Source organism: Phyllobates terribilis, unplaced genomic scaffold (assembly GCF_046119375.1).
Source record: "Phyllobates terribilis strain yellow unplaced genomic scaffold, ASM4611937v1 Scaffold_3__8_contigs__length_932513732, whole genome shotgun sequence".
NCBI lineage: Eukaryota > Metazoa > Chordata > Amphibia > Anura > Dendrobatidae > Phyllobates > Phyllobates terribilis.
The window spans coordinates 207,041,642-207,063,480 of NW_027362763.1; the positions used below are offsets into that span (position 1 = coordinate 207,041,642).

Here is a 21,839-nt window from a genome sequence, read left to right on the forward strand (position 1 = left end):
TGGGAGTACCGTTGGTCTGCCCTCCGGAAATGGGATGTGTGTAGTGCATGCAGCTAACTGAGCTCAGCTCCACACTCCATCCTTACCCGGGAGTGGAATATCACACCTCTGGGTTGAGGTGCAATACCCCTGTAGCAGCCGAATCCTCAGGGTGCTACACATGTGCAGTATATCAATCTTATACTGTACATATACTGTATACACATATATACTGTATGTATACAGATATATATAGGCTCTTTATACAGATAAGAAAGCCATTCCTCAGTTTTAGGATTTTAGGAACAGGAAATTTTATCTTTCCATATTTCCATTATCTCCAAGTCTAATAACATTGTTGCTATTGTTATATTTTATATGAGACCAAAGTAACATCTAAATTCTAAAAGCTTCAAAATCAATTTTCCTGGTAGACCCCACAGGAAGAACTAGCTTGTATCATGTAGGTTAGTCTGTGCTTCTGACTGTGAACATGACATGGAGAGTCATTCCAGACAAGTATTTTCTTTGGCTACTCTGGATGGTGTTCTAGATGCTTTGTAATCTGTGTTCTGGGGGAAGGGAAACTTTCCATTTCTTGAGATAAAACAGCAGCTTTTAAGCTTTAGCCCAAGACATTTGGACTTGGATCAGGAGATTGTATCTTTGTAGCTATTTTACCACTTTATAAATATATTTTTTGTGGTTTATGTACAATACCAAGATAAGTTTTAAAGAAAAGTTGTTGTTCTTTGGTACTAGTTGTATCTGGAAATGTGGAACGAAACTGGACCATCTTTCTGGACACTGGGCCACATTCATCAAGAATGCCTTCTTGTATGCCAGACTTGATGAAGTGGCACTGGAGTAATATTTACCATATTCACCATAGTTATTAAGAGGATCATGTATCACTGCAAGCAATGTATGCCATACATAGCTGTAGTAATTTGCACCGCTTTTGTAACCATAAATTATGATAAATTTGTTGAGCAAAAGACCACTTTTCTAAAAAGTTGTGGAGATGAACGGGACTATACAAAAAATGCAAAGAGTCGCAAAATGTTTGTGCAACTTCAATGTGAGAAATTTTTCAACATTTGAAGCAGTTTTGATGCCAGAAAACTGGCATAAACCGCTTGATGAATCAGTACCACTGTCTTTACTTTTGTACGTGTATCTCTATAATAATTTTATTTGGCAAGTGAAGAGCCTCAAGTGTTGGCTTCACCCATTTTTGGACATTTTTGGAGAAAACTGTGACTTTGTGAAGCCCGCATCAACATGGAGCAACACCTCTAACTGCATGCCGAGAGAAGGCAGTAGTTCGGCAGCAGCCCATCTAAGACAGATTTAAAGGAGTTATCCTGGTCTTAATCTACAAGTCTACAGCCACTTTATGTGACTGCAGACTTGTGAATCCTCACATCATGCGCACTGTGAGGATTCTACGGTGTCTGCGCTGGGAACGGCGGTTATGTGACCACAAGTATGCGATGTCCAGACTCCCAGCCATAATCTGACAAGACTGTTTCCAACCTTGCTCAGTACATTTGCATTGAGCGAGGCCACGTCCATCTAGTATTGCATACATGCGGTCACATGACCATCATTCCCGGCACTGATGCTGGAGAATCCCCACAGCGCGCAGTGCACATGATGTGAGGATTCCAAATCTGCAGTCACGCAGTGTGGCTGTAGACTTGTAGTTTTAGACGAGGACAACTCCTTTAACCCCTTCCCGCCACAGTCAGTTTTTGTTTTTGCACTTTTTTTTTGCATTCCCTTCTTCCAAGAGCCATAACTTTTTTTTTCTGCACATTTGACAGCTTGTTTTTTGTGGGGTGAGTTGTAATTTTGAATGATGCCATTCATTTTGCTAGTACATTCAATGTACTGAAAAATGAGGGTAAAAATTACAAGTGTGGTGAAATTGGGAACTAAATGCTATTGTGCCATGGTTTTTTGTGTTTTGTTTTTACATCTTGTGGTAAAAGTTTCTCTGAATCATGATTCTCCAGGTCAATATGATTACGGTGATACCAAACTTGTATTGTTTTTTTATTTAAGTGGAGAAAAAAAATCAGAAATTTGTAAAAAAAAAAGTATTTTTTTAGTTTGTGCCACCATTTTCTGAGACCCATAATGTTTTTGTTTTTCCACTGATTGAGCTGGAACGTTTTTAATTCAATTATTTTCAATTGGGAATAGGAGGATTGATTTGAACTTTTTTATTTTTTTATTTTTTGTTTAAACTTTTCTTTATTTTTTGTTCTCCTTAGGGGATTTGAACCTGTGATCTACCAATCACTTACACTATATACTACAATTCCACAGTTTTGCAGTTCATAGTGTAAATCTTGGTCTCTTTTGAAGCTCAGCATGTAGATGAGCTTTGGAGGAGTACCAATATGACGGTAATGGGGGCCTTCAACAGGCCCCGGGCTGCCATAGTAAACCATAGAGGTGCAAAGTGGAATAAATAGATACGTATATACAATTTCTTATATTTTTGAGAAAAACTGCCTGAGCATGACTGCAGCTACTCCCCCATTACAAAAGATGCATCCTTGAACTATGGAGATTACAGCTAAAGGGATATTGTCAAGTGTGATGACACAGCTTTTTAATCTTAATCAGCCAGACGTCTAGATTTGTTAAGTCAAGAGAAACACACTATTGTGTTTGAGTTGACTTGTAAATATGTGTATTTCTGTGGCTGGTCAAGGAGGACAGACCAGTATTTGTCCTGAATGTTGTCTTCTATTGGTCTTTGAACAATGATGTTTGTTACTATGCTAATTGCATATTATACTAAGCTAGCTAGTTTATTTACAAGAGCCCTCTGCTATACCAACTATGTAAATTGATTAAATGCACAAGCAATGAGACCTGAGACCTGTGAAATAATATCATCTCTAACCCTTGACCTGTGGATGTGTACTTAAAAAGGACATATGCTTCTGTAGCAGTGAGATTTGAAACAGACAATTGAAAGAGAGACTTTACAAGGAGAATCAAAGATCAGACTCTCAGACCATCAGCTTGGAAGCATGGCTTTAACCAAAGAGACACGGATTTGGATTCTACATGATTCCAGCCTAAGGGTATATGGCCCTGTCTGGAAAGATACGGATCTTCTCCATTGACCATCAGAGAGCCCATGGATACATTTAGGGAGACCAGGTTGGGACGATGAAGTCACCTGGCCCCATGGATATGTTGTTTAGGTTTGCCAGGTGGGACCCTCTGGTCGCCTGGAACTCATGGAGACATTCGGAGAGGCCAGATTGGGACCAGCCGGTCATCTGACCCCATGGAAACACTCGGAGAGGCCAGGGTGGGACCCTCGGGTCTAATGGCCTTGTACCTCGATGGACTGCTAGCTTCCTAAGCTTGCCGCTACCTTCTCTCTGTGGGGGCGCGCCAGAAACGGGGGGCCACTGGTTGAGGTAAATGACCCTGGAAGTCCCAAAGTCGCAGCTGTTCTATCCGAGTTGGGCCAGCAGAAGGGTGAAGACTGTGTAATGTTGTACCATCTTGGATACTAGCTGGGACTGTTCTGTGTGTTTATTGCCTGTTTTGTGGTTCACTAAAGGATAGCCACACTGTTTTACCCTCGCACTGTGTTGTCTGAGTAGTATTACGCTCACAGAAGACCCCATGTCTTCACATCAAGTTATTAAATTGCTTTAAATAGCTAGGCAGTATGAAAATAAGAAGGTTTGCATTTAACTTGCATTTTCAATCTGCTGTCATTCTCATGCGTTGAAAGAGCTTCTATCTTACAAAGTGTACAGCTGGTTTCCATGGAACTGGGCAACTAATACCTGCCAAATCTTGACCCCGAGTTTGCAGTAGTTACATTCCAGAAAAAAAATTAAAGAAGTTATATGAACTGAATTTTAAATGATTCCATATCTTTTTAATGTAAAAAGCCAAGCATTTTTCAAATGTTCTTCAATTAAAAAATGCCTACTCCTCCCTGTCTACTCTAACTTCCTATCTAGGAGATAGAGAATGAAGTAGAGATGGAAGTGTAGGGATTTTTAACTGTATACTTATACTTTAAGTATATTACAAAAGTGCTTAGCTTTTTACATCAAACAGAATTAAATGCAGTTAACTTTTAGACAACACCTTTAACTCCTAGCATTCCAGCCACTTCTCTTCAGCCCATTTGTCAGGGCGACACCGGAGAGATCATGCAGAATCCCGCCGCTGCCACCACTTTGTCAGGGATTTAGATCCCAATTATCACAGAGACCACCCGCTGTGATCTATGGAGCGAACAGCTCTCTGCTGCCCCCTATGGTCTAGACAATTACACGATTGGCTGACAACCAACCGAGGAGACTGCAGACTGTTCTCACTAATTAGTTATCAGAAAACTAACAGTGAGTGTATGGCATATACGCCTCCGGATTCCAACGCATGGAATCAGTGTGTATACCGCCGTACGATCCCAGCTAACTCCACGGTAACCTCTGAAAGATTATTAGCTGCCACTACCAATCTGTTTTTAAATACATTCCAATTGAATGCTTGGAATCTGGTAGCGTATGGTTTTGGGGTGTGGCACGATTACAGAACAAAAGAAACAGAACTATTACATTTAATATTTAATCCAAAGGGAGGCAGTGTTTATGAAAAAATATACAAAAGATTTTACAAAGGGGACAAAACAATACAGCATATACAGTCACAGAAAATAAAAGGGATTAACAGAAGAACTTACTATACCGATCGATTCAGTTTAGCCGAAGGAGAGCACTTCGATGGGCCGTTCAGCGAACGGGGTCCCTGCATACACGATATGTATCTCTCTGCATGAACCCAGATCATAATTCGGCTTGATCCTTTATCGGCCCCTGAGTCCCACCCACACACTCCCTTGTGATGACTTCACGTGGGCAGAGTTGGGGTCTGGTTTCAGCCCTTCATCATTTTATGAAATCCCCAACTTATGCGATAACTCCTTGTCGGATGATAGCAGGAGTTGGAGATTGATGCCATATTTTCAATCGGGATTTTAGCTTTACTTAGAGACCAATCATGGCATAGCTGTTGTCAGTTATCTTTTTATGGTTGATTTATGGCTCATTGGCAGGGCTACAAAAATGAAAAAATATGCATATTGTTCCCCAATTAGCCTTGCCGCTAAAAATATGTGTCTCATCACAATTGGACTTATAGAAATCCCCTATTCTATATTTTCTTTCGATGCCACAGTGTCCAGCAAATACCTGTGGATGAAAGGAATGTGCACCTGGGAAGGACAATAGCTATGCTAAAGAGTATGAGACATTCCTTTTGATCATTAACAAGCGGTTTCCTATCTATTCAACCTGTACTCTTTATCTATACGCAATGCACATCCTCCTTCAGTCCTTGGCCCATATATTAAACTGTGTCTTTGCGTTAACACGTTTCTATGGTTGTCCAACTCTCTGAAGTCTCATTCAGTAAAGGATGATACGGGTGTTGTGGGATGGGGGCCCCCAGTCACCCATAAATGATTAAGGACTCCATCCCCCACCACCCATATCACACCTTACTGAATGAGGGCCCCCTCACTCACACTGACAGTTATACACACATTATACATAAGTATAAATACTCACCACAGTGCACATAATAAACACATACCCAATAAATATACACACAGAAAACTTTACAACTGAGTTCCTGAGTGCAGATAGAAAGGCTCCACTTAGTGTAGCTGCAGCCTGAAGACCTCCTCCCTCTCTCTGCCGTTATAGCAAAGAAGACTGAAGTGTGTGTGTGGGGGGTGGGGGTGGAGGAGATGTTAAGGTGGCAAGGGGAGTTTTATTAAGGTATTACTGCAGAAATCAATGTAGATGCCAGTACTACCTTAAATGATGCTCCAGACTTAAGCCGAAGTGTCTCTGCTACAAACATACAGAAGCAATAGGGAGGGCCCACCGGAGGATCCTCCGATGCTCTGCTGGGCCAGTCCAACATTGGTCCAGAGTATAAAATCAGGCAGAAACCTCACAGTAAATGCTATATAGTGTACCTGTCAAAATTTGAGTAATGAGAGGTTCTGGTACAGCGGCTGAGATCCAAAGATCTTACAGAGTGGTTGTAGAGCCCAGTAGAGGAGTTGAACTTGTCTTCCTTCAGGATCTCAGGGTTGAAGTGAACGTTCCCTGCTTCTCCCACACTCTTACGCCCTTTATGGCTCTCTTCCAATATAGAGTCACTTGTATTTGGAGACTTGCACTATAATAGACATAGTAACTTTACACAAATAAAGGACGCTGGACTTTCAGACTTGCCTGAGCTTGTTTTGCCACTCTGCTGGTCCAACCCAGGCCCCTTTTTTACATATGTTGGCCATACAATTACTTCTTTGACAATCCCACACTTCAGGCACCTTTTCCTCTTTGGGCCTCAACCACAATGTCTATTCTTGAGATTCACACTCACATGGGACAACAGTGTGCCTCTCCACGCCACTCTCGTGATACTCCAGTCCCTTGTTCTCAGTGCCCACTTGCACAACTAGATGGACCTCTCAAGGTCACTTCATTACTCCCACATAATTCTGGCCCTATGGCTTTTTCAGTTGCAGATTCTGATTTTTCTCTTCCTTATCCAGCTATGCTCTGCTGACTTTGGCTACGGAAGCTAGTATACACAGATAAGCCCACATTCGCACTGGCCTGGTCTACTCCTGTAATCTAACTTTACAGGAAATCCAATCCTATGCCCAACAGCTCCACTGTCCTCTCCTTGTTCCAGCTGTCACACAGCAAGCACTGTTCTGAGGACTGATTCTGTTCTGGCAGGAAACTGTAACTGAATAACTCTTCCTGGTCTCACATGCACATCAATCCCAACACACTTCATCACTGGAACCCAAACAGCCTTTGATTAACCCCACAATTGCCACACTCTCAATGAAGATCAGGCAATGGCGATACTAAAAGAGATATCTTATTTGTAAATGATGACTGAACTTAGAAAGTGCATTGTGAGGCACAAGTGGCCAAATAACAAGTGGGCAACATGCTCAACTACATATCATGCCATTATGGTGGTGAATCAGGATAAATATATACAGAATATGATTCCGGCGGGAGTGATTCCATCCCAACACAACAGAAATACCATTTGGTAAGAAGGTGACTAGCGTCCTCCATTATCTTACAAATATCCTGAGGCCTACAACCCCTGGCAAAAATTAAGGAATCACCGGACTCGGAGGATGTTCATTCAGTTGTTTAATGCTGTTGAAAAAAAGAAGCTCATGGACATGGCACAGAACTAAATTAATTTCAAATGGCAACTTTAGGGCTTTAAGAAACACTAAAAGAAATCAAGATAAAAAAATGTGGTACTCAATGAGGGTAATTATTTTCAGACCAAGCAGAGGGAAAAAATTATGGAATCACTCAATTCTGAGGAAAAAATTATGGAATCATGAAAAACAAACACACAAAAGAACACTCCAATACATCACTTGTATTTTGTTGCACCACCTCTGGCTTTAATAACAGCTTGCAGTCTCTGAGGCATGGACTTAATGAGTGACAAACAGTACTCTTCATCAATCTGGCTCCAACTTTCTCTGATTGCTGTTGCCAGATCAGCTTTGCAGGTTGGAGCCTTGTCATGGACCATTTTCTTCAACTTCCACCAAAGATTTTCAATTCGATTGAGATCCGGACTATTTGCAGGCCATGACATTGACCTTATGTGTCTTCTTACAAGGAATGTTTTCACAGTTTTTGCTCTATGGCAGGATGCATTATCATCTTGAAAGATGATGTCATCATCCCCAAACATCCTTTCAATTGATGGGATAAGAAAACTGTCCAAAATATCAATGTAAGCTTGGGCATTTATTGAAAATGTAACGACAGCCAACTCCCCAGTGCCTATACCTGACATGAAGCCCCATATCATCATTGACTGTGGAAATTTGCATGTTCTCTTCTTGCAGTCATCTTTATAAATCTCATTGGAACGGCACCAAACAAAAGTTCCAGCATCATCACCTTGCCCAATGCAGATTCGCGATTCATGACTGAATATGACTTTCATCCAGCCATCCACAGTCCACGATTGCTTTTCCTTAGCCCATTGTAACCTTGTTTTTTTCTGTTTAGATGTTAATGATGGCTTATGTTTAGCTTTTCTGTATGTATATCCCATTTCCTTTAGGTGGTTTCTTGCAGTTCGGTCACAGACATTGATTCCAGTTTCCTCCCATTCGTTCCTCATTTGTTTTGTTGTGCATTTCCTGTTTTGGAGACATATTGCTTTAAGTTTCCGGTCTTGATGCTTTGATGTGTTCCTTGGTCTACCAGTATGCTTGCCTTTAACAACCTTCCCATGTTGTTTGTATTTGGTCCAGATTTTAGACACAGCTGACTGTGAACAGCCAACATCTTTTGCAACATTACATGATGATTTACCTTCTTTTAAGGGTTTGATAATCCTCTCCTTTGTTTCAATTGACATCTCTCGTGTTGGAGCCATGATTCATGTCAGTCCACTTGGTGCAACAGCTCTCCAAGGTGTGATCACTCCTTTTTAGATGCAGACTAAGGAGCAGATCGAATTTGATGCAGGTGTTAGTTTTGGAAATGAAAATTTACAGGGTGATTCCATAATTTTTTCTCAGAATTAAGTGATTCCATAATTTTTTCCCTCTGCTTGGTCTGAAAAAAATTACCCTTACTGAGTACCACATTTTTAATCTTGATTTCTTTTAGTGTTTCTTAAAGCCCTAAAGTTGCCATTTGAAATTACTTTAGTTTTGTGCCATGTCTATGATCTGCTTTTTTCAACAACATTAAACAACTGAATGAACATCCTCCGAGCCCGATGATTCTATTATTTTTGCCAGGGGTTATAATCTGGACAGCCAAAAAAATTGGGCCTGCTGAAGGAAGCGGCTCTTGGGAATGTGCCTCTGGAGTTAGTGAGTGGTTACGCAAAGCAAAGTGGTGACTACCAATAGATTAGGAAAACAGAGAGTTTTGGCCAAAATTGTGTCCCCTGCGACAGAGAAGTGTCATAACAAGACCTGTAATATTTGTTGCGCCAGCCTTCCTTCCTTGCAGCAGCCTGTGTGGATTTTAGTGTTGACTGAAAGTCTTAAAAAGGGCTGTGGCCTGAAATACTAGATGGTTCTGTAGTCTGTGCCAATGGTGGCAGCTGCGGCCTGTATTAACAAGCTTTGCCATGGCTTGAGAAAGGGAAGAAGATTGTGCTCCTTCCAATGAGCCACGTGGTGGCCTTTGACAAATAAGAAGAGGATGGCTTGAGGATCCCACAACCCATTTTGGCCGCTCACACAGTGATAAAGTGAAAACTGGCAAGATTTGTCTCTTTGCACTAACCGAGTCCGGCAGCAAACGTTACCAAGCTGTTACTGATGGTAATATTATTAGAGCAGTTAGCGTTCGGTAACAAGTTCGTAAAGTACATGGCAGTGCTCGGTTTGTGCAAAGGACTCTAGTTCTTGCGAGATGTCTCTCTTTCACTGTGAGAGCAGCCACGGCTCCCGCAACTGGGAAGTTTGTCTCTTTGAGGCACTTATAAGCCATTTTGTTATTACATTATATTTAGAAAAATCACCAATCTGGGACTGTCCACTCTGTTATTAAATGAATAAGACAGTCCCATATTGGTGGAAAGAACTCTTTACAGTGGGTAAATTTGTTTGGGTTTAGCTCAATTGAGTCTGAGTTCGTCAATGTGCCATCCTTGTGTACGGGGAAAGGGTATGTTTGGAGTCAATGACTACAAATAAACACTGTCAATTTTTATTCTAATTATCTTTAATTTAGATAGCATTAACAAAATCAAAAGTGCTTAACAAACCATTACCACCAAGTGTAACATGATACAATCAAAGGACACAAAGTGAGTAACAGTAGAGGATCCTGAGCACTACAACGTATAGTCTAAGATAAATTGAAATGTTAAATACTTGAAACAGCACAGAAAATATCTGTCTGTGGTCATATAGGTAAATGCAGTTCTTCTAGTTCATGTTCTTTCTTTGTCATTTTGTCCCATCTTTTATTAATTATGGGACCTATGCAAAAGAATTGTTAGTATTACAACTATTAAAGAGGATCTGTCACCAGGTTTTTGCTACCTTATCTGAGAGCAGTGTAATGTAGGGAAAGAGACCCTGATTCCAGACATGTGTCACGTAATAATAATAATGATTTTATTTATATAGAACCCACATATTCCGCAGCACTTTACAATTAACCAGGGACATGTACATACAAAAAAGACATCACAAAGAAACACATAGTTAAACAGTTACAGAAGGAATGAGGACCGTGCTCGCAAGTTTACAATCTATAAGATTTAGTTTACTGGTTGCTGTAGATGTAACAGTGCCCAGAAGGCTGACCACTGATTAGCAGCTTTATACGTACATTGTATATTGACAGTCAGCTGCTAATCAGAGGTGCGGGCGTGGTCTGGCAGTGATAATCTCCTGCTGCTAAAACATTTTTTGCATTGAAGCAACAGCACACAGCCTAATAAGTGACACATCTCTAAAATCAGTGTCTCAGCCAATACCTCATGATGTTCTCAGATTACATAGCAAAAACCTGGTGACAGATTCATTTTAAGATAGCTCCTCACACAGAACCTTTTGAAAAACACCACTGCATTTTTTTGAGCCAGAAGATAATTTGTCAAGAAATAGAATTACTTCCCATATATTTCACATTCCTCATTAATCTACTTCTGACTCAAAAAAACTGCAGCAAAAACTGCAGTGGCATTTTTCCAAAAAATGTGTTGTGTAAAACCACCTTATAAAGGATTTCCAGTGTTTGAAAAAATGTTTGCTTTTCATCTTGACACAGTGCCGCTCCTGTCCGTGGGATATGTCTGGTACTGCAGCTCAGACCCACAGAAATGGTTAAACTTGGTCCTCAAGAATCCCTACCAGTATACACCTCCACACTACCAGGGAGGTTCGCAGCTGTATTATCCAGTAATCAGTGCAACAGTACAGCACATACAATCTCAGCAGTGATTCTGTGAAGAGAACGCTATATATGAGCTACTAATGGATCTTAGGTGACAAAATGAGTGACACAATAAAAATCGGGAATTTCTGTTTCCTGGGGGATTTTTCTCTTTTTTTTAATTTTTTTAATTTAACTCACTATGGGGATTTTGGTCATGTCAATGTCCTACAGATCATTAGAAAAATGTATTAAATACGTGAATAAAAATCTACATGGTTCAAGTATTGTTCAGAAATTGTACCGTACTATGGCATGAACCCTTCTTATGATTATCTCCTTTGGTCAACCCCTAGTTACATTTTTTTTAGTAATAAGTATTGTGGTATTGGAATGGGTTCCATAAATCAGGCCCCCTATCCTCTGTTAGTAAATCCCGTAGCTGATAAAAGGAGGTTCCAACCCCTTGAATCGCTCAATTTTCTAGAAATACTCATATATAAGCAAATGTATAAATATTTATCAAAAAGTGCTATACATCAGGATATATTGTGTCATGAGATATGTAACAAATTTGATTTATATAACACTAGTAAATATAAAAACCTATTTCTTTAATTTACAATCTTGAATAAACTAATACCCTGACATCAAATCTACAATCTATAGAAACGTCTGGTCTTCTGTAGACATGTTCCTACAACATGTCGATTATTAGTAGAGACTTGGACCATCTCTTGATGCTATAGTATGATAAAAGTGAAAGATCTGGTCTTTCTTTATTATCACTCTTAATTTGTATCAACCCATGCTATAGACTGTCAAAAGTACAGGGCCAGCTCTTTCTTTCTAGGGTCATTGTCAATGCTAAAGCCTATGATACCTTTTAGTTCACTGCATGTGAAAGGAAGACCTTGCTATGCCCTCTATACACAGCAAGCCTTTTTTTACAAACCCCAACTAGAACATTAGTACTTCCTTTCTCTAAAAGGAGCTTATTAGACATCGGGACCCTTAACACAAGACTATAGTCTCATATGGGGAGATGCTATAGATTCCTGCAGTCTCTTTAGTACATCGCTAGGAAATCTGTGTTGTGTCCTCAGATTGTTCTTCATCTGCTTTTTCTTGAACAAGACCCTCTGCAGCCTCTTCTTGGATGGTAAAGTGAACTTCAGAAGAGGATGATTCAGAGCTCAGGCTACTGTCTACTACATTATAGTCAGTGCAGAAACGGCTGGGCACAAAACTGTCCTGCAGGACGGTGAACATAGTGCTCTGCTGGGGTGGCTTGGATGAAGAAATAGAAGAAGTACTCTTCCTGGTCTCTGTCCAAAGCTTCTCCTCATCTTGATAAAGTAGTAATAGTTTGGATTCTTTCTCCTTCTTTTTTGATCGCATGTAGACAAGCATGATACCCATCAGAAATATTCCGTAGAAGGACATGACGATCAGAACGTAGAGATATTCATTGTTATTTCTCCCACTGCTTACTTGGCTCGGTGGTTCCTGATACAAGCTCATGTCTTTGCCTGTTATGGTCCCATTAACCATATCTTCCATCATCAACATTGAAGCAGAAGTTCAGTTTATCAGTTAGATCTGCATATAGAAAAAAAACGTCTTAGAAATATTTCCATAACACAACATACAGATGTAGAATAACTCAGAAGTAAACTCATACACATTATAGTTGGGATTCATTTCTCATTAAAATGACTAGATGGGTTGGTAAATGCCCTGGTATGGAAACCATTATGGTGTTTTCTTGGATGCTGCATTATCCAGGGCCATAGCTAGGCTTTCCATCACCTGGGGCAAATATTTAGCACACTGCCTCAGTTTTGAGTTTAAATATAGTGCCATATTGGCCTTTTGGAGCCCCCCGTGGCATATAACGCTGATATCTGCCATAGCTATGCCTCTGAGACAACCAAACACTAAAATAAAGTTTTTGTTCACAAAAAAATCACAATGACTTTATAATTGATGTCTGCTGAGAGACCACCATTATGTCATTGTTTATCACTATGCATATGTCGTAAATGTATAAGATTTTGTTATTATTTATTTCTTATGTTTTGCCTATAGCGCCATCATGTTCCGTAACACTTTACAGACATCATCATCGCTGTCCCCAATGGGGCTCACAAACTACATTCCCTATCAGTATGTCTTTGGAATAAGATATAAATTATCGTTGGCACATCTTAAACTTTGTCTTATTTATACACTATAATAAGTAGTGGCCTGACCCTGATAAGACACTGCCGATATTACCATCACAACAGTACGTGCCATCTGACAACCCGTGCTAGCCTTTTTACAGTTCATTAGACGTTTTGCTAACCTGTAACAACATATGTAAATCTGGTAAGAGTCTTCATAACTAAATACACCAAAAATATAAAGGGGCAAATTAATAAAAACTGTCTAAAAGAAAAATTGGCTTTGTTGCCCCTTAGCAACCAATCACAGCGCTGCTTTTATTTTTCAAGAGCAGAATTTGAAATGAAAGCTGTGCTGTGATTGGTTGCTATGGGCAACAAAGACAGCATTTTCTTTTACACAGTGTCACAAATATCCCCTATTCTCTATAATGATTGATCACATTAAACTTTGTCATTTGTCTGAATGCTTCATGTCATGCACAGTATATTCCTTGTGGAAAGAGTTGTTCTCATTGAGGATGATGGAATTTTCCTCCATAGGAAGTGGTGAATCGTGTGGTTAGTGAGCAGTTGTCAGACGCCGCATCAAGTTATGATAAATCTTATGTAATACAATAACTGTAACTAAACCATTATATTATATGATCAGGGATCACTCATTATACTAAATAAATAGGGCATGTTACTGTGCTGGAGCTTGTATGTAGGATATCATGTCATGCCATAGTGTGTGTGGTATTGGAAAGTATCACTTTCCTATCTAAGGCTATGTGCGCACGATCAGGAAAATTTCTGCAGCGTTTCTGCACCTCTTGGCCTCTGTAAATCCGCAGCGTTTTTATAGGAAAAACGCAGGCAAAAATGCACAAAGAATGGACATGCTGCTTCTTTTTCTGCACATGAAATTCAGTCAGGAAAAATCCTGATCATGTGCACAGAACTTGCAAAATGTCATAGGAAACTATGGGCTAAGGTTTGCAATGGGTTTTTGAACCATTTCTGCGCTGAAAAATTCACAAAAAACACACCAAAAACACACTGTGTGCACATAGCCTTATAAGGTTCATGAAAGCCCAAGAATGTAAGTGTTCCTGGGTACAGTACCTGGCACTAGGGATGAGGGGATCCATGTAAATTAGGGTACCCGAACTTGAACATGAATCCGAAGCCCATTGAAATGTATGGGGAACCGAACTTTGGAGCTATACCGATCTGTGGACAGCACAGTATTGAGAAGGAGAAGCTGAGCAGAACGATATATAGGACTGCAGGAAAAGATTCAGTATAAGATGTATTTTATTCAGTGAAATCCCCGGTTTCTGTATGAATAGGAGTCCAGGGAGCGGTCCTACTAGTGATTGACAGCTATCTCTGCACACACAGTCATACAGGGAAGACCGTCAATCACTAGAAGGACCGCTCCCTGGACTCCTATACATACAGACACCAGCGATTTCAATGAATAAAATACAAATTTTACCGAAACTTTTCCTACAAAAATGTATATGGAGCTGATTAGCTTCTCCTGCTATGTGACAGCCTGGCCGCACATTAGATACCATTTTAAACATGACAGGTTTCCTTTAAATCTTTTCAGACTCCCATGTCTTGCTGCTAAAAATTTTGAAAAGGGAATCTTGGTAATGAAGGGTCCATAAGACTTTCCCCTTGTCATATCACAATTCATATATCACCAGCACTACAACCATACGATGTATTTTTCTACTATTATTACTGTGTAAAAATGTGGTTGAATTAATACTGGAGACAAGGATGACAGCTCACATTAATGAGCCTTATTTGGCTAACCAATTTTAAAGTTGGCAAACTTAGAGTAATTTCTACATACTACACGGCCATACAAGGTATGAGTGGTGGTGATACACAAGATGTTCATACTTTATACATCCCATTCTTTGATTCCGGTCTATATGAGATTCCACATGCGTGTAGGGAATATAGGTAATCATCCATGAGACTGTGAACAATGTATATGTGCAAACCTAACATCGACCAGTCCAGCATTGTCTATGCTGTAGTTTATATTTGAATTGTAAAGTGTTGTGGAATATGTTTACGCTATGGAAATAAATAATTATTACATTATTATTTGCATTATGTTTCAGAACACACAATTGTATATATATATATATATATATATATATATATATATATATATATAAAAATACACATATATATTTATGTATATAATCTTTGTATAATGGTGAGCTATGTGCATAAATACATCTTAATAGTGACTTTATAAACAGTGTTACATCAAATATATTATATCCCAGAAATATATTATCTCCCAGCTACCATTGTGCCCACAGGGATTCATTGTGTGGGATATTGTATGTTATGGACTTACGTGTGAGAAGCACTTGTAGGGCAAATTCAATGAGAGCTGCAGTTCTGGTGTTCTGTATCCCTGGAAAGCTGGAACTGGTTTCCACCTGATGTTCTGGTGTCGTTCTGTGCCGCAGTGTCATATATAGCCAGCTGTGGACGTCTGCGTGACATGGGATAGAAGGAGGAGGGTGGAAGCTTGTGCTTGAAGACACGCAGAACATCCCACTGAACTTGTGACAGCCACAAGGGGGAGAACAGACTAAAAAAGAGGAGAAGTAAAGGAATGAGAAACTTCTAGATCTGATTAAAATTAGGAAAGTAAATGAAGCCAAAAACAAATTGTTATACAGGGTAATCCTCACAACTAGGGGTGAAGACAGTAATGAATTCAAGCGTTGAACACTTTCAGATTAAGTCATCATTCACGAGTAGATTGTAAATTGGACATGCATTACTGAAGCTGTGATGTTAACTCTCCAGTGCCCTAAACTCCCACTGGCATATAACTTGAACAAGTGCTGTCTGATATTTGATCGGATAGCACTAGGACCAATGTTATACTATGGGGCAGTGCAGATCTGTGCTCTTTTTTCTCATGACGATTGAGAAAAAAAAAATCACTGCACGTGGCTCCAAAAATCAGATCACGCGCACCCATACAAGTCTATGGGTGCATGTAAAACATCGGATTGCACTCGGATTTTATCCGAGTGTAGTCCGACATCTGCAGACTCAGACAATGGAGAAGATGGAAAAATTAAGTTCTCCATCTTCTCCGCACCCGTAATATGATTCTCTTACGCGAAAGAATCGGATCACACTAAGCTGACATCCTGCTCAAACTCTGATCAGAGATTGAGCTGAGTGTCATTACCATAATCTAACCAATTCTCTCAGATGAGACAATCAACGCTCGTGTGCTCCCGGCCTAATTGGGAAATCTGGCGTGGGAGGGGAGTCAAAGGCAACTGATCCAGCCTTAATGAGGGTCGAGAAATCTGGAACAGCTGTTCATAGATGAGCGTCTGGTTTTATTAATATAAAGGGCAATTTCTGCCTATATTCAAGTGTTGATCACCTGTATGCAAATCAATTAAGCCTCGTTCACACAGGCCAACAAAACTTTGTGAGGAAAGAATGATCTGACTGCATACTGCATACATGTTGTCAGCAGCACATTCGTTGTTTACAGCGGGCAATGTGCTGCTGACAAAGATGACTTGAATGGCCCACATGAACCATCCCATCAGCTGACCATGTATTGGCTTATCAGCAGCATGTTCACAAGGGCTGATGATTGGCCCTTGTAAATGGGCCTTAAGATAGTTTTCTTCCTTCTGGAGGAGAGCTAATTTGCATAAATATGAAACAAAAGTTGTAAAATGAAGTTGTAACAACACTGGTGTCAAAACATAAACTTTTGAACAACCGAGCAACCAGGTGTACGCATCTCCCTCAAGTGGGAATATAAATGTAGACCGTAGTTGGAATGGTAGTTAATGTATCATGTACAACCTGCTAACCACCTTAGTTTTGTAGATTTATATCATATCAGACATCGCTGCATGAGTTGACATGCTATAGATATAAAATATGGATTGAAGGCCAGTTTATGCTGCAGATTTTGCCAGTGTGAGTATGAGATTTCTTAAAATCTCATCACAATTCTGGTACAGTAATAAACATCTAAATTTCTGCACAGAAATAAAACGTTACAGGATTTGGTAACAGGCCTACCGATCCAGTATCTGATATGGCCGCCACTGTAATTATCTGTAAAGGATAGGGAAACATCATGGGACCATCTTATCTCTTCACAGGTTGCTACTAATAGTCATGACGAAGAACGGTCTCCTTCTAAGTTTTGCTCTAGGACCCCATTGTTCCTTGTTACAGCCCCTAAAATTCAGTGATACTCAGTATCATATCATATCATTTTTATAATTTATACCTGAGATATGTGACCCCCAAACTGAATGATCAATCCAAAGGACCATATCCTAACGTACATTAAAAATTCATCTCTTGACATGAGCTAACATTAGCATTTATTTATTCTCCAATATTTATGTAACACTAATATATTCTGCATTGGTCCAAAACCCAGCGTAGCTAACAATCTAATAATGATTAATTAACATAATGGGATCACCAGACAATGTCTCTGATTGCCCACCCTCCATCCATTAAGTACACAAGCACATCTAGTAATAGGCCCTACTGGTAAGCAATTGGCTCCAAATGGAGTTGACATGTGCTGGATGTCTGGAGCCCATTGAATGATCCTATGAGTACTCTGATGGGTTACTTGGACCCCGTCCAGAAGGAAGGAAAAATAAACTTCCCCAAAGTGTTCATCACCAGACAACAGCGTATAATGGTCAATACAAGCTACAGAGAAGTAGTGCAACTTCACAGAAGTGAATGTACATTATAACACTAATATATACTGTATATATATAACACATGTACATCACAGATAAGGATCGCCTACTCTGTGTAACAACTTTAAGTAGTTTTTCTGAATAGAAAATGACTTGCACCTTATAATTCATATATTCCAAACAGATAATATAATGTAAAATCAATTCATCAACTTTTAATTTATTAAACAAGTTGTGCACGGTACACATAGATACATTTCATGGATACGAATACATCATATGCTTTATATAAAGTGACTTTGCACTGTCTGGTATGAAATCATTGAAGTAGACTGGAGAGAAAGTTTCAACAAATGGGATTTAAAAAAACAGTTGAAGCAAAATTCCAATTGGAGTCATTTGTTTTTCAGATAATTATTGACTCTGAAATATTATAATACAGTAAAAAAAAAAAAGATACAAATACACATAACTTGATTGTCAACTTCAGCGGAACAACCATTGTAATGTACTAAGAATGGAGTGCATCAATGATTTCACATCATATTAGTATGGGGGAACTCCTGCACATTGTCACCCATAGTGGACCCCTACCTTTATAACAAGGCTTGGTGTAGGAGGAGGTAAAGCATTCTATGATCCTTGTCCCACAATATATTCAGATCTAGATCTTTTTCCATACATGCAGGCCATCAGACTTTCCCTTGAGAGATAATATTGAAGCTGAGAAGGAATGGACAGTTTAAATTGATATGCCCAATCCTTTCTCCTCTGAGGAGATAGGCAGCCTCCAGAGGAGTTGTCACTTACCCTTCTCCACTCTATAGAGAATATATAATGGATTATTCATTTGTATGGGGGAGTTGAAAAGATAGTTGTCAGAGCCATCTAAAGTGTATGGGAACCTTTAGTCTATTGCTACCGTAAAAGGGTAAGATCTCCTTCTACTCTCCTCTAGGGAACTCGCTAGAAGGTTTCAGGGAGAGGATATATCATGTTTCTTCTTTGCTAATAGATATTTAAATGTTAAACAAAAAGAAACATAAATCATTTGCTGTGTCAAAAAAAACATCAATGGTGGTTCGCTCTATATTTAGTATTTGACTCCAGGGTCTGGGCAAAGAAAACAAGGTAGGGCAGGTCAAAACCATCACCATAGAACAAAGAAAGCGGCTATGAAGGCTGATATGGAAGTTGGATATAGAAGTTGTAATTTAGTCACTAGAATACGGTATCATTGTGTACATGATCTACCACTGATACTGTATGTACCAACAGAAAGCCAAAATAGAGACAAAAGGAAAACTTTATAAAGAGATGGCATACCTTTGTGCAACAACTACTGTATCTAAGTAGGCGTTCTTCCCAGCAAAATCACCCATTTTATGGATTCCATCCCACTCGCACATTATGGCTCTATCCATCTGCTCAAGTGGAATGAATCAGCACAAATCTTCTGTGTTCAGAAGACATATTTATTAAGTACATAGTATTTTCTTCCCACCAAGTTGTCTCTGACATTGCTTTCCTTCCCTCGGGTATCAGCACCGATCAGAACCTGCTAACATTGGGAGTTTCTGGTACAGGAACCTAAAGCAAAAGACTAATAGAAAACTGCCAATAATTTGCTACTTCTTGGCAAAGTCTCTGTTCATTTTGGATTTACAGGGTACTTTCCCATGCTGACTTCCATGCCGTCTTCTCTATACCATTCTGTTCCTATTTTCTAATGGTATGTCACCCAACTTTCCCATGCTGACTTCCATGCCGTCTTCTCTATACCGTTCTGTTCCTATTTTCTAATGGTACGTCACCCAAGTTACACCAGCTACCCCCCACTTTCATTTACCTTGTTTACTCAGTCTTTGAGTATCTAGCATCTGGTTCAACCTTAATCTGCTGATCAAGATGAGCACAGACCACTCCCCTCTGGTTCACAGCTGAATGCATTCTGTTACAAATATATTGTGGGCCAGGAGTCTGTTAGACTTTAGTCTGTGTCCATCACCTTAAGTGTCCATTAGCTGAAGTGTCTGAAATTTGAATTAATCCTGAATTGAACCTGAAGGTAACTGGATACTTTGTCACAGTAAACAATGTTTGTCTTTGTTTTCACTCTCACCCCCTTAATCCTTCACTTCTTACAACCACCCCTAATCCCTACATCTAGTAAGGAACTCTTCTTCTCTCCTTCCATTCTCCCCATCCATCTCACCTCCTCCTCAGAGCTATTCCTCAACATACAATCCTTTGTCTCCAAACACAGACTGCCACCTCATGCACTGTCCTGCGCCCACCTACTAGCGCGTTCTCTGCTCCTCCTTACTGCCGGCGACATCTCTCCACATCCCGGTCCTCCTCACCACATCCCTACAATCACTTCCACCTCCTACCCACGATCTATCCCAAACTCTCGTAACCCTTCTAACCTTATACCCATCCGCCCAGCCCCCGCTTCCCCAGTCCCACTAATAGGAGCTCTATGGAACGCTCGCTCCATCTGCAACAAACTTTCCTACATTCACGATCTCTTCATCACTAACAAGCTTTCCTTCCTCGGCATCACTGAAACCTGGCTCACCCCCTCCGACACAGCCTCTCCTGCTGCACTTTCGTATGGCGGATTCCACCTCTCCCATACCCCCCGCCCCACCGGCAAGCACGGTGGAGGAATAGGTTTCCTCCTCTCAGATAACTGCTCATTCACCCATATCCCACTGCCGCCCTCAATTACTCTCCCCTCTTTTGAAGTGCACTGCGTGCGCATCTACTCCCCATCCAACCTCCAATTGGCTGTCATCTACCGCCCCCCAGGATCAACCACCACTTTCTTTGACCACTTCACCACTGAGCTACTTCATTTCTTCTCCGTTGACATCCCCACTATCCTCATGGGCGACTTTAACATCCCCATTGACACTTCCCTGTCAGCTGCCTCTAAGCTTCTATCCCTCACTTCCTCCTTTGGTCTTACTCAGTGGTCTTCCACACCCACCCACAAAGACGGCCACACACTGGACCTCATCTTCACCCGCCTCTGTTCCCTATCTAACCTCTCTAACTCACCTCTCCCTCTTTCTGACCACAACCTACTCACATTCTCTTCTCTCTCCTCCCCTGGGCAACAATCCCCACTCCACAAACTTGCATACCCTCGCAGAAATCTCAAACACCTTGACCTACACTCACTCTCTGAATCCCTCCTCCCTCTTACAGACATTAATTCCTTACATGATGCAGATGTTGCTGCCACTTTATACAACACCACAACCGCTGCAGCTCTCGATTCGGTCGCCCCCCTCACACATACCAAGGCTCGCACAATCAACAGACAACCCTGGCACACCAGCCTAACTAAAGAATTGCGACGGGCCTCCAGGGTTGCTGAGCATCGATGGAAAAGGTCCCACTCCAATGAGCACTTCATCGCATTCAAACAGTCCCTCACTACCTTCAAGTCCACACTCACTGCAGCAAAACAAACATACTTCACATCTCTCATATCCTCCCTGTCTCACAACCCGAAACAACTATTCAACACCTTCAATTCTCTCCTCCGTCGCCCAGTGTCTCCTCCCTCTCCTCTTATTTCAGCCGAAGACTTTGCCTCATTCTTCAAGCAGAAGATTGACACCATCAGACAAAGCTTTTGCCTAAAGCCCCCACAGCCCCTCCCCACACCTACTCAACCCTCTTCCTCCAAAACCACCTTCTCCACCCTTTCTGAAGATCAACTTTCCTCCTTACTCTCCAAATCACACCTCACCACCTGTAAACTTGACCCAATCCCGTCCCACCTCATCCCAAACCTTACCACTATCTTCATCCCAGCCCTAGCCCACCTCTTCAACCTGTCACTAACAACTGGTGTCTTCCCCTCATGCTTCAAACATGCCTCAATCACACCCATCCTCAAAAAGCCCTCCCTTGACCCATCCTCTGTGTCTAGCTATCGCCCCATATCACTTCTCCCC

General features: G+C 40.6%; 1 protein-coding gene across 1 annotated transcript; it reads right to left on the minus strand.

Moving 5' to 3' along the window:
- Positions 1–9,778: 9,778 nt before the first annotated feature.
- KCNE4 (potassium voltage-gated channel subfamily E regulatory subunit 4) lies at positions 9,779–15,697 on the minus strand. The gene is made up of 2 exons (XM_073673042.1): positions 15,501–15,697; positions 9,779–12,560 (listed from the first exon to the last, which is right to left on the minus strand). The coding sequence occupies exon 2, from the start codon at positions 12,528–12,530 to the stop codon at positions 12,039–12,041; it is 492 nt and encodes a 163-aa protein (XP_073529143.1). The 5' UTR covers positions 12,531–12,560; positions 15,501–15,697; the 3' UTR covers positions 9,779–12,038.
- Between the last annotated feature and the right edge of the window lie 6,142 nt (positions 15,698–21,839).